Source organism: Macrobrachium rosenbergii, chromosome 50 (assembly GCF_040412425.1).
Source record: "Macrobrachium rosenbergii isolate ZJJX-2024 chromosome 50, ASM4041242v1, whole genome shotgun sequence".
Taxonomy (NCBI): Eukaryota; Metazoa; Arthropoda; class Malacostraca; order Decapoda; family Palaemonidae; genus Macrobrachium; species Macrobrachium rosenbergii.
In genome coordinates this window covers 6,758,174-6,771,223 of record NC_089790.1, presented here as the reverse complement: position 1 = coordinate 6,771,223, position 13,050 = coordinate 6,758,174, and the positions used below count along the sequence as shown (strand labels likewise).

The following is a 13,050-nucleotide window of genomic DNA, read 5'->3' as shown; positions in this document are numbered from 1 at the left end:
AAATCCTCAGCATGAATCAAAAGAGTTTTTCCTTAAGATATTCACATTTTCTTAAAAGAATTTTTCCTCAAGATATTCACATTTTCTTAACCTTCTTTTCCCACTTAACGCTAATAAACTCGGATATCTTTGTACCTTTTATTTTTCATTTCCAAAGTTTAAGAGAAGAAAAAATGAGAAAAATATCACAACACAGTACTTGAGGTTACTTGTACCATCATCAGAATACCTTCAAGATGTCTTTCATAAAACAGTAAGAATTCAGTGTCACAAACTTGACAAAACAACTACATTAATATATCTTTTGGCATTTTCATATTCTACAAAACATGACTGTGTAGTGACTACTTATTTTTCAAATATTTGGTGTACGGTGTTTTGTGAAAACCTTTGTTACAAGTACTGTATTATATTTGTAAGTAAACATCAATTTGAAATGAATATATTAACCTACAACAAACATTGCTCATGGTATAAAAAAGAACTTAAAAATTAAAACTGTACAAGAGAAATACTTATGCTAAATGTACAAGAAATAAAATGAGTTATACACAAACACTGGTGCACAGTGCATTTTCCAACTAGTTGAATTTTAACAGTTGCCCTATGTAATGTTATAGAAATTCAACTTCGCTTCATTAAATTTTCATATTTTAACCTTAGGAGTTGGCTGATGGAGCAAAAAATGAAAATTGGAGTTGAGCCTGCTGGATAATCATACTGCTACCATCTGCTGGGGCATCCATTTGCCCAGTGGCCACGGCGACCTGGAAATATTATGATAGGCATCTTACACATTTAATTTAGTTTAAATTATCAAAACTGATTACGTATTAACCTGCAAAGGATGACAAAAATAAAATAACTGCATATGAAAAAAATGGAAAATATTTATAATTACTGATAAAACAAATACATAAATAGGGAGTAAATCAACAAATTGTACGCAAATACAACCATCAGGTAAGACATTTGACGTAGATGAGGGGGGGATACCCCATTTCACACTTAACCCTGTATAGGAAGTAACTTTAATAGTGTTTATAGTAAGTAACTGGGGGGGGTTATCTGGTGTTGGAACTGGTTAAATCACTGAAACCAAACTGCAAGTACTGACATATACAAATGATAAAATAAGACAAACACTACAAGAAAACCTATCATATTTTCAGATATTACTTTCCTACAGAAGGCCGGCTCCTGTAACAAAATGAAAAAAGTTACAGCTTAAAAACAATTATAATGACCATATATATTTAATCTTAATTTATTGCAGAAGGCAAAGGTCTGCAGTAAATTTAAAAACACCACCAGATTATAATTTACAATCTCCAAGACCCTTGGACGATGCAACTACCATTCCCAATTTGAGCTTCAGAGAAACTGATCTATCAGATCAATAAAATGGGTATTCAATCCACAAATGCCTTACAGCCAACGGGGTTGAGCAGACATAACAAACAAGCTGGTATGCGCCAGCCATTAAAAAACTATGGCTCAGTCACATATGTCCATTCTGCAGACAATGTACAGTGATTTCCCGTAAGCTGGATGTGTTGATATAACTCGAAGGAGACATCACTTCTGAACTCTTTCATTTTATTTGAACCCACCAAGCTCCACTGTTATTGAAAAATATTATTTAGTGATCTTATAAAATATCTGGTACATACTGTATTAGGTCTCAACAAAGACTGAACACCTCTCTAAGTTGTAGTCCTGCTGCTACTCCCTTAGCATGCTTCTTCATTTGCATGCATCCCATATGTGCTGGTATCCAAGAAAACTTTACTTAAATACCTCTGCTTTGAAAAATGTGAAGCCAATGCAGATTCTTTGCAACCAAGGGGTTAGATGAATTACACCACCTTGCAATAGTTTTAGAATTGAAAAAATTATATAATTGCACTCTAAATTAAAGCTATTTTTTTTCCATGGCACCTAACACTCCATACATCTTGGCTATAAAATTTGAGGCCACATTCAGGAGGTCAACCTATATACTCCAAATCCATGTCAGCACTTGTGGTTCCTTGAAAATTCTCAAAGGAACCACCACATTTATAGATAAATTAGAATTATTCAAGATCTGTTTACTCTAAACTCAAAAGGTTAGGGAGACCTTGGGTAAGTCTCCAAAATGAAATTAAAGATGTTTTCCGTCAACTTTCAAAGAAAATAAATTCGTGGGTCTATGTAACATACACCAAGCTCTGTCCCTGAAGATCAAAAAGGAATTTTCCTGCACTAACTAAAAGGCTTCAGATTAGAGAGGATTAAAAAACACAGGTGTCAAGTCAAATGTCAGCATGGCGCACAAAGTCTAAATGCTGTACTCTGCATGCAGTTGCTGACAAATATATTTTACATCTTTTAAAAGTCAGATAAATATGATTGCTTACTATAATCTTGAAAAAGCTAGCCAATCACATATTGCTTTCTAATCCAATTTCCCTTCACGAGTTTTTCAAAATAATTATTTGACATACTTTCAGTCTTTACTTCCTCCTAGCCCTATCAGCTAATAATACTTCCATAGCAATCATAATGATTTCATAGCAACTACCACTTGTATCTCATAACTTATACTCATTATTCCACCTACATAAAAGTTATTTTGGGAGGATTATTCTATGCCATTGTATAGAAAATTTATTCAGCTGCAAAATGCAACAAAATTTAGCAGCCTAACTTGAAAATTGTCAGAGATATGCATTTTTGAATAAAAAAATTATTAACATTTTCACGCCTACTGCTCGAGTCACTGCCACTTCCCACAGACATAATTATTTACAAGTAGCATCAACAAAAGGGTTAAGAAAAATATTGGGAGTCTGATGACAGGACAGATTTAGAAATGATACTACACGAGAAACTCTATGGATGTTCTGTGTGTAGATAAGAAAATAATGAAAGGGAGGTGGAGATGGCTTGGATAAGTCCTTCAAACTATCCCTAGGAGAACAGTATGCAAGTGTTGACTGGGCTCCCCAGGGCATCACAAGAGTTGGAAGAAGCAGAACTTGGACATGAACCATGAGACAGGCCAGAGTTGAGTGGAAATTTGCAAAGACAAAATACAAGCAAGAAATGAGTGGCAGAATTTCACACTCTTTGCATCATACTGTGTTGGAGGCAAAGCTGGGGTTTGAAATTTTAATGTTGATAATACAATTAATTGAGCGGCTACAGTTTACCGGGCAACCTTATCTTCAGCCGGTTTTCTAGTCAGAACCTACCACTAGATGGTGGTAAGCTCTGACAAGAAAATTGGCAGAGGGACACACAACAAAAATGGCAACGAGACGAACACTAATGTGTATCACAAAATTTTAGCGGTCATTTTTTACACATTTTTTATTTCAGTTTCGGCGTGGCGGAACACTGCTTCGCGCCTTATCAGCATTTTGAAAGATTCGTGGCAAGCACGTATGTTCTGGCAAATGGTAATTTTGCGCTGCACGCGCTTGCCACAGGGGTTACAGGGGATGAAATTTTACCCCTAACCTCTAGTTATCGACAATTTACTATCCTAACCAAGAGAATCTTACCATACCTCCCTTATATTATATATACTATATATAAAACACACGTATCATATTCGAAATTGGACCTGTCGGACCATTCTGGCAAGTCGATTCGTTTTCTTTTGTTTTGGACGGCGGGCACTGGCTGTTCCGTTTTCTGTGCTAGAATGAATGCAGTCGGGTCGCGTGGGGTCGTGTGTGGTCAGGTCGAGGTCGAACAACTTACCTATGCGGAGGGATTTGGTTGTTGCACAGTTGCCCCAGTAAACTGTAAACTAGCCTAATTAATAAAATTTCCTACCTATTGTACCCTGTAGGGAGGTAGCAATGTCCTTTCGGCCCCTAGCTGCACCCCCTTTCATTCCTCTTACTCTACCTCCGTTCATATTCTCTTTCTTCCATCTTGCTTTCCACACTCTTCTAACAATTGTTTCATAGTGCAACTGCGAGGCTTTTCTCCTGTTACACCTTTAAAACCTTTTACTGTCTATTTCCCTTTCAGCGCTGAATGACTTCATAGGTCCCAATGCTTGGCCTTTTGGCCTAAATTCTATATTCCAATCCTACCTATTGTAACTGCTAGGCCAAGAATACAAACTAATTTTAAACCAGTACATATGCTCCTGATCAGTGTCCAAAAGGCAAAATGTACCTACATTAATGTACCTGAAAAGTACATTAATGTAGGTTATAGGAAATCAAATTTTAAAAACTACCTCAGAAAAAATACTCACCACAGTTGAAGCACCGTCCATAACCCCCATAATAAGCCTCTTCATCTCCAGATTCTGAAGATGAGTCTGTATTCAAACTAGTGTCTGAGGTTTCTGAGCCACCACTACTCAAGAATACAGTTTCTTCCTCTGCCTCATTCTGAGGCGGTGCAGGAGGATTTGCAGGTGGGTTGTTCCTTGTGTTTCTCCCTCTCCTTGTCTGATTTCCCCTCGTACTGTAAGTTAAGATTTCATTATTAAATCCCCAAAAATGGGACCGTGTAAAGTACCAAGTTCATGCTTACCTCTTATAGGTGGCCTTGCAGTTGCTGTTATGCCTCTTACAGCAGTGTAGTCATCTGGTGTGCCTATCACAATGGGGTTGGTAGAAGACCCTGGAAGTGAAACTGCATTACTGGTTAATGGTACATTTTGGTTAGAACCAGAAGCCACTTGACGATCAACAGTGGCAGAGGAGTCCTGAGATCTTGGCACTATGATTGTGATGGGCTGAGCTTGGGTTGTGGTGGTCAAAGTTTGAGTTGTTGATGCTAGAGACAAAGTAATAACAGGAATACAGATGCCACTAACTGGTGTAATTGCTGTAGATGGAGAGCTGTGGGTCACAGCAGGAGTTTGAACAACATTACTTGTAACTGTTGTTGATGGTGTACTGAATGATGCAGTATGATTACTTGCCGAAATAACAGATGATGAAGCACTGGAGGTAACAGCAGGAATCTGGACATTACTTACTGAAAGCATGGCTTGGTTCTGTGTTCCCATTAAAGCTCTTGTTCCATTAGTTAAGGCTAGTACAACAGAATGGGCTGACCTCAAAATATTCATAGAAATGGAATTTCTAAATGTATTGTCTTGGGGAAGTATATTTTGCTGCCTTTGCCTGCAAAAGGATAGTGACCTAAGCAAAATTTCTGATACAGTTGATATTTGAATTTGATGTGCCTTTAGCTTAAGTATCAATAAAAATTAATACAACATGCAAATATAAAAAAAAACAATGGCCTCAATCACCAATGTAACCTGGAAATGACACAAAACTAGTTTTCATGCAAACCCATCACTCAAAGCTGCACCACATTCATAATCTATAATGTCCAAGACTTGATGCTCTTGTTTAACAGATAAAGAAAGTATGGCAGTCTAACAAACCCTGTGCCACCTGAGCTCTCAGCTACCATCAATCACCTCCACACTTCTCATGTACTGTAGTCTATGAATGCAGCTGCAAGATTTATGGGACTGGGAAAAGGGAAATCATTTTCTAACTGATGGGTTTGTTTAAAAAATAAATATTTAAAAAAATACATTTCTCCTTTGGTAAAAATCCACCACTTTGTGAATGCCTTTAGATGTGTCAAGCTCCTTTCCAGATACTCAAAAGACAAATCCAGCTATACCAAGTGGGGTTAATAGGATACTTTACACCATAAATGATGGGCTTGTACTTACGAATCTATTTGTTTTTTAAAAAATGCATTTTTTTAGAAAAAAAAAAAATTGACGAAAGCCAAGAAACTATTTAGATGAGAAGAAGCTTACTTGATCTGCAGTGAAAATAGTAGGAAGTATTCTACTCAGGTCTGAGGATCAGACTGACAATGCAACCATCTGTCAACATCAAGATCTCCAGTATGCTGGGACATTTTCTAAGACTTGGTGTCACCTCCATTCCTTAGCTAAGCTATAGTGGTGGGGTTGTGCAAGTACCACTCCTACGAGCTTTTAAGATGGGCTATATATACTGTACCATCTTCAGCTCTAGCAGAATAATAAGTAGGACCACCTATTCTTGGAAAATTATGAAATACTGAAAACAAGCATATCAACAACCCCAGCCACCAAACAAGGTCTACTAGGACCTTAACAGAGGGGCAGACTAGAAAGCTATCTGGCTGACCTGTGGGGTACCACTGACAATTCAGTTCCAGTTGCAGAAATCTAAACCTCAAGCACAAATGGGGAACTAGTTTGTCTACAGAATTTAGGCCTTGCAATTTTTGCCTTAATTTTGGAGGTGGAGATGGGCTCTTTAAGAACTTGAAGAAAGCTTGTAGTCTCTGAGCTTCACCCACCATGGGCCAGGTAAAATACCTTCTTTGTTGGAATGCTCTTGGTGTCCTCTTTCACAGATATTCATAGACACTTCAGTTAACTCACCAGCCTATGCTAGTGAGTTAACTGAAGTGTCTATGAATATCTGTGAAAGAGGACATCAAGAGCATCCAGCTATTGTGTTACCTCTCCTGTGGGCCAAGACAACAACTATGGCCATTAAATAAGTGGAAATTTGTGGAACTGTTGCTAGACCAAAGCAGACTTTCACTTCCTTGTTAAATAAACTTGAGGTATAACTGGAAAGACCTGTGAATCAGAACTTAAAAGTATACATCACCCAGGTCCAAAAACACCAAAAGTCATCTTTTCAGAAACCACACCAGACACCAGCTACCATTTTCACCAAGAAGTGTGCCAAATGCAAGGAATTATTCAAAGGGGTAAGGTTGATTGTCAATTACTTTCACTACTGTCTCTTTTGTAATCGCTGGCACCAAATCTTGATAAAGTGTAAACCTATATAAAAAAAACCTTGAAAAACACATAATCACACACTGGAACGTTGCTATCATGTAGAAAGAAGTATAGTGCTCAAGACAAATAAATGGTGGTGGTCACCACAACCTTGTCTAACTAGAAAGAAAAACCTGCAATAGAGGTCCCTTCTAAGTTCCTGAATCACACTTTTATCATTTATTTAGAAAAAAGTAAAAAAAAGGATTTCATTAACAAATTAGCAAATGAATAATAAAATACCAATTACATCAAAACTGCAAAATGATGACCCTACAAGTAAGATGAGACATTCTGAATACAGCTGTTAACAATACTGTAGCCTAGCAAAATGTGTAGTTGATGGATACCTGTAGGTCCAGGTGAAACATGAATTGTTATGACTATACTGCTACCCGTCTGCTTGACTGGGTACAGTTCAGAACTGACTGTGGGCCAATATATCACTGATAAGTTATGACTAAATAAAATTTCATGGTAATCACATTCAGTTTTTCTGATTACACATAGAAAGTCATAAGCAACAGTAAAACGTCATACACCCGCATGTGATACACTACAGCAGCAGATAAAGGTGCACATATTGAACCCAGATACTACAAACTCTGCATAAGACTCAATTTTAGAGACAAGCATTCAGACAGAAAAATCTAGTTATATTTAAATAGGAAAGCAAGCCTGAAGGTTATGATAAATTACCTTAAACTTTCAAGTGAGGCCCCTTAAATATTTTTTAATTAAATGTGTTCCAGGACAAGCAACTACTGAACAGTACAGGAGAATTAAAAGTACACAAACTAAGAAATATAAAACTATTCAGGATACCATCAACAAAAAATGTGAACAGAAACTTCAACAATAACCATCTGTAGGCTGTCAGTAGATTTTATTAAAAAAAAAAAAAGTAATGCTACTGTAATCTAAAATAAAGTTTCAGAAGCAAAGAAGTCAATTAGATAAAACCAGAACACCATGCAAAGCAAGACACTATCCGGGCCGACACATCAACTGAGAGAATGTAATGGTGATCGTTATGGAATATGAAAGTATGAGAAAAAGATCAGGCAGGGACAAGTAAGTGACTGGGTGTTATCTAAAATCATGACTACTGAGGTCAACTGACACCAAACAAAAAAAAGAAAAGTACAGATGGTAAAACTTAATACATATTAAAAAACATCACAAAAAGATGTATAACATTTTCATACTTAAACTATTAGTATTTTCTTTTGTTGCAGGAAGGCCACTTCTGCGACAAAATGAAAAACAAAACTACAGTAACTGTATAGATTAAAACTGAAATTTCTTGTACAAGGCCAGTTTCTGCAACAGAATCAAAATCACCTCTAAAGTTATAAGTTACACTGCAAGTGTCTTAAAGAGGATGTACCTGCCATACACATCATTCATCACAAAAAAAGGCAGGTGACCATTAGTCATCAAGAAACCATGAGCCAGTTAGATGTGTCCAATTTGCAGATAAAGCACCATAGAAACTTCACTTGACTTTTTTTTTTTTTTACTTGAAAGCCACCAAGTTCTATTCTAGTTGCCAAGTATTATTTACTGATTTTCTAATACAGTACAGTACTTGGTATAGGATTCAACCAATGTAAGACTATCTGCTTTCTTAGCAAGCCTGTATGCTTCCTCATTCCCAAGTATGTCCACATTACTGATACACAAGCAAACATACTGTACACTTCAATACCTCTGCTCTTGCAGATATAGTACCAGCATGGTGAACAGTCTAAAATCTATAACCTGGATGAGGATGCAGACAAAATATATTTCACAATTGTATGAGATAAAGAGCGTCAAATAATCTCACGTGTGTTTGACAGCCTGCACCATAAATATATACACCCACAGAATCAAAATACTTAATATATCTAAAAATATGCATTTTAGATATTCAAGATGAAATCTGTTAGCCTGTGGTCAAAGACTGATCCTGAAAAACAGCCTTCATGTGCATAAGGAACCCTTTCATGCTTAATATACACATCAGCACCTGGGTGTACTCAAATGCACAATAATGGTCTTACTTGTAGAGTTTAAACCCATTCTGGTCTGCTCATGTTGTAATTTTCCCTTTTGTTAGTTGAAGTTTTCTTTCAAACACGAGTCATTTTAGTCCCAGCAAATGAAAATGACAGGTCAATGACAAAGTGTGTATGCGTGAAATATAAAGGAAAATTATAGATGAAATGCATTTATTGCAAGGGCATATAGAGTTACAATTGGACACCAACTTAAGGTACTCCTCTCCTTGGTATTTTCTTTCAAAGCATTACTTCCCTTTGACGTGAAATTGTATGTAGCGCTGGTTTGCAAGGCCACAATGTAACACGTAACCTATATATTCTAAATGACAACCTTAAAAGCATTTTTAACTTTGGCTCTAAACTTAAACCCATGCCTAAATTAAATCAAGAAACTATATTTAATCATCAGTACTAACAATAAAATAACTGAATATACATACAATCTCCTTTATGATCAATATTCATACCAGCCAATTTACTGCAGAGAATAAGACTAAACTGTTCAAAGCAATTAATGTTAAATTTCCACTACTGTACTTCAAATAACTTTCCATCATCTCTCATTTTACACAATAAAACAATGGAAATTCTGAATCAACTACTGTATTCTGCTAGCAGATAGAAGCAAGTGACACTTTGGATTCACAAGAAGAAAATACTATGCACAAGTTTTAATCTTAAGAAATAACTCTAGATTTAATTTTCAATTTTTCATATATTAATTCTTGCAAATATATAAATTGTCTGTTAGTGAACATGACTCATATAAAGCTGTGTGGGGGGGGGGTCAGGTCACATCCTCAGAGCTAGTCTCTGCTAATCAAAGACCCCCTCATCTTTCAAGATCAACAAGAATAAGGAAAATCTATTTCTAGGAAAATAGCACATTTTATTTAAAGGTTTTCGAACTATCTTTTAAAAAATGTGATTTTACATTTGAAAATAAAAAAGTTGAGAAATTACATAAAATCATACAATTTTCTACCTTCCTTTTACCCCAACCTAAAATTCTACACTTACAAATAAGTATTCAAGCAAACAATAAAATTATGAGCATTTAATTTTCCCCATTTTGACCCCTGCATTATTTCTTTTCGTATCTGATTGCACACTAAAAGATGTAAAAACAAAATTTTGTAGGATGCCTTTCGAGTCAGCCTCAAAGTATGACTGGGCAACTAAACATTCTCTTTCTCTCTCTCTTCCTGTCAGCCCCGAAGACATGACTGGGCAATCTCTCTCTCTCTCTCTCTCTCTCTCTCTCTCTCTCTCTCTCTCTCTCTCTCTCTCTCTCTCTCTCTCTCTCTCTCTCTCTCTCTCGTGACAAGAAAATGTTGTGTTAACTTTCTATTTTAATTATTTCTCCATTCTCTTCCCTTACATAATTTATGCTCTTGATGAAGTATAAACATCCTATGAAAATATAGTACTGTATGTATTAATGTTATTTAATTCAGTTTTTGTATTTAAGAAAACTAATGAAAAGAGAAAAATTAGGAAGACTTTTTACCTTTGATTCTGGATTGGCTTAATGATAGTTCTCTGTGAAGAGCCTCTAGTTACATGGGCTACACTGTACATAATAGGCAAATCAACACCTTCCTCTAGCAATGACATTCTAATATTACCCAGTGACAAAATATTTACAGCATGTGTAATTTGATGTTTTCAGAATCTCAAGAGATGCAATTTATATGATATCACTAAAATCTCAAAGGTTAAAAGAAGAACAGTACTATGTAGGAATGTCCATGCCGTATCGCTTGTAAGGCAATGAGAGCTGTTTTAACATGCTACCATCAACATCCTTGTATGCCTCTAATTTGCAATAAAAATCACAAGCTAAATATATCAGATTAAACAAAATGCATCAGTCTTGCATAAAACTTTTCTGGAAAGCAATTTTATCAGATGCAGTATGCACACCAGTATCTTCACCCGTGATTCAATGTAAAGGTTACAAGCTATGTAGTCATGAAGATGTAAGTGAAGCCTTTATGCACCACCTTGGAAAGATCTGACAAATACAGAATTTTTATATAATTGCTATATGTTATAGAAGACATTGGGGACCTGACTTCAGAGCAAAATGTATTGGACTTGACTTCAGAGCAAAATGTATTGGACTTGACTTCAGAGCAAAATGTATTGGACTTGACTTCAGAGCAAAATGTATTGTATAATCTACCATTTAGCAGGAGGGAAACTATCAGAATTCTAAACTCTCTAAGCTTGTAGTTTTCAGTGCAAAATACTTTAGCCTTTCCAATAATCATCCCAAACACCCGGAACAATGAGGTTGTAGTTTTTAGTGTTATGGAGGAATCAGTTGTGCCTCAATCAAAACTTCCAACAGTGGAACAGATATATTTTAGGTTCAAAACATATGTCCTGAGAGATGATACATCTCACATTTTCAGAGCATCAGAAATGCCATAAAGAATCAATTTCTGATTTTAGCAATGGCTTAAAACCCAGCCATTTATATAAAGAATCTTAAGAGATGTTCAAGTCAGGCATTTCCTCCTGGAAGCCAACTTCTGAGTGAACATAAAGGCTACTTATCCTTTGCAAAAACCATGCTATCATCTTGAATCTCTCACTTATCTTTCAAGTTCCAAGCATAAAAATGACTGGGCCTATACTTTATTTACTCCCTTCTGCAGTAACGTAACATTAAAATGTTTGTTCCTGCCACAACCATGACTATGAGAGGAAATAACAAAACAAATATTTCTTTTATCACCTACATTAACAAACACTGTTTATTGTAAGAATCAACAGAAAACTGCAACCCATCTGTGTAGCAGTTTCAATGCCCATTTTAATATTCACCTCTTTTTCATACAAAATACAACTGGATGAACTTAAAAACAAGCTCTTTGGTTAATACATTTCATATAAAAAATTTAAAACTATTTCTTAACCTTAAATTCTTCCTCAATTGAACTAGATGGGTTACGGAATATGATTTATAATACTGTTCTTATATGGTGGCATGATTCAATACACAGTCTAATATGATTAAGACTGTAAGAACGGAAAGTAAGAAGTCAATAATGATTGCTTTGATTTCCAATTGATCCTGTATATTCCCACTGCCCAGTTTGAACATTATAAACAATAGGATTTTCAGGTCTCAACTGATTAATGTGAGTTTGTGCTGGATAGGTTGTGTTGTATGACTGGTACCAAGACCTTTGGTAACCAGCGTTGGGTACATGGCTACGTTGATTTGTCACAGTATTAGGTTGATAGTTTGTCATCCTTCCCCTAAATCCATGCACATTCCCATTAGGCAAAGGATGGACAGGGCGAACACCATTGTTATGTTGGAGTTGATTGTGATTATTGCCACGCCTGAGGTAAAAAGTGATGATTGTTACTCCACTTACTTTAGTTCTTGAACTTTCAATATAAATCTATTACTTAAGCCTCTCTGCACTCTTAATAGTAAATAATCCACTATATTTGTTTAAGCCACTCTGCATTCTTAATAGTAAATAATCCACTATATTTGCTTAGCACACAAGCCTCATTTCATTTATGCTTCAACAGCTTGTAGATTGACCAAGTGTCAAATATAGACTATCGAAGTACCTTGGCAATTACTGTTGGATGACGCCTTACTCCACAACTGAGATTGCAGCATTATTCTCAAACACTCATGCACATACTGAAATTCTGCGAGTAACTCTTGACACCCCAAACCTTAAGTTATAACATTGTAAAAAGTACTGTTGGCAATAAACCTTACCAACAGTTAACATACAGATGATTGTTTACATAATTATACACAATACACATGTTTTAATGTAGAATACTGTGAGAGAGAGAGAGAGAGAGAGAGAGAGAGAGAGAGAGAGAGAGAGAGAGAGAGAGAGAGAGAGAGAGAGAGAGAGAGAGAGAGAGAGAGAGACACTTTACTTACATTAGGAAACTACAGTACACATACAGAACAGTACTTCATTTTTTTACTGTATATAAGTTATATTTATTGAATAATGCCAGTTAAAATAAACATTACAGTATCCTTAAAAATACCACTAACCTTAAATATATATAAGGGTATGCTAATAAATATCTACTTCCAAAGAAGTCTTTCACATGCTGTCTTGGCAATACTGAACGACAATGATGGAAATGATTCGGCACAATCACACTGATGCA

At 35.9% G+C, this 13,050-nt stretch overlaps 1 protein-coding gene across 7 annotated transcripts in view; it reads right to left on the bottom strand.

Annotated features, from left to right (window-relative positions):
- Positions 1-124: 124 nt before the first annotated feature.
- LOC136832553 (E3 ubiquitin-protein ligase RNF8-like) overlaps positions 125-13,050 on the bottom strand; it is a 40,328-nt gene continuing 27,402 nt past the window's right edge. For 2 of the 7 annotated variants that reach the window (XM_067093554.1, XM_067093552.1), the window contains one exon: positions 11,614-12,240. Coding sequence is in view for 3 of the 7 variants with exons in the window: in XM_067093552.1 (XP_066949653.1) it covers positions 11,934-12,240 (307 nt within the window). In the remaining 4 variants the exon portion in view is untranslated. Of the gene's footprint in view, positions 768-4,261; positions 4,477-4,545; positions 5,145-11,613; positions 12,241-13,050 lie in introns of those variants that run through there. The other 5 variants (XR_010851257.1, XM_067093551.1, XM_067093553.1 and 2 more) reach the window with 5 other exon arrangements.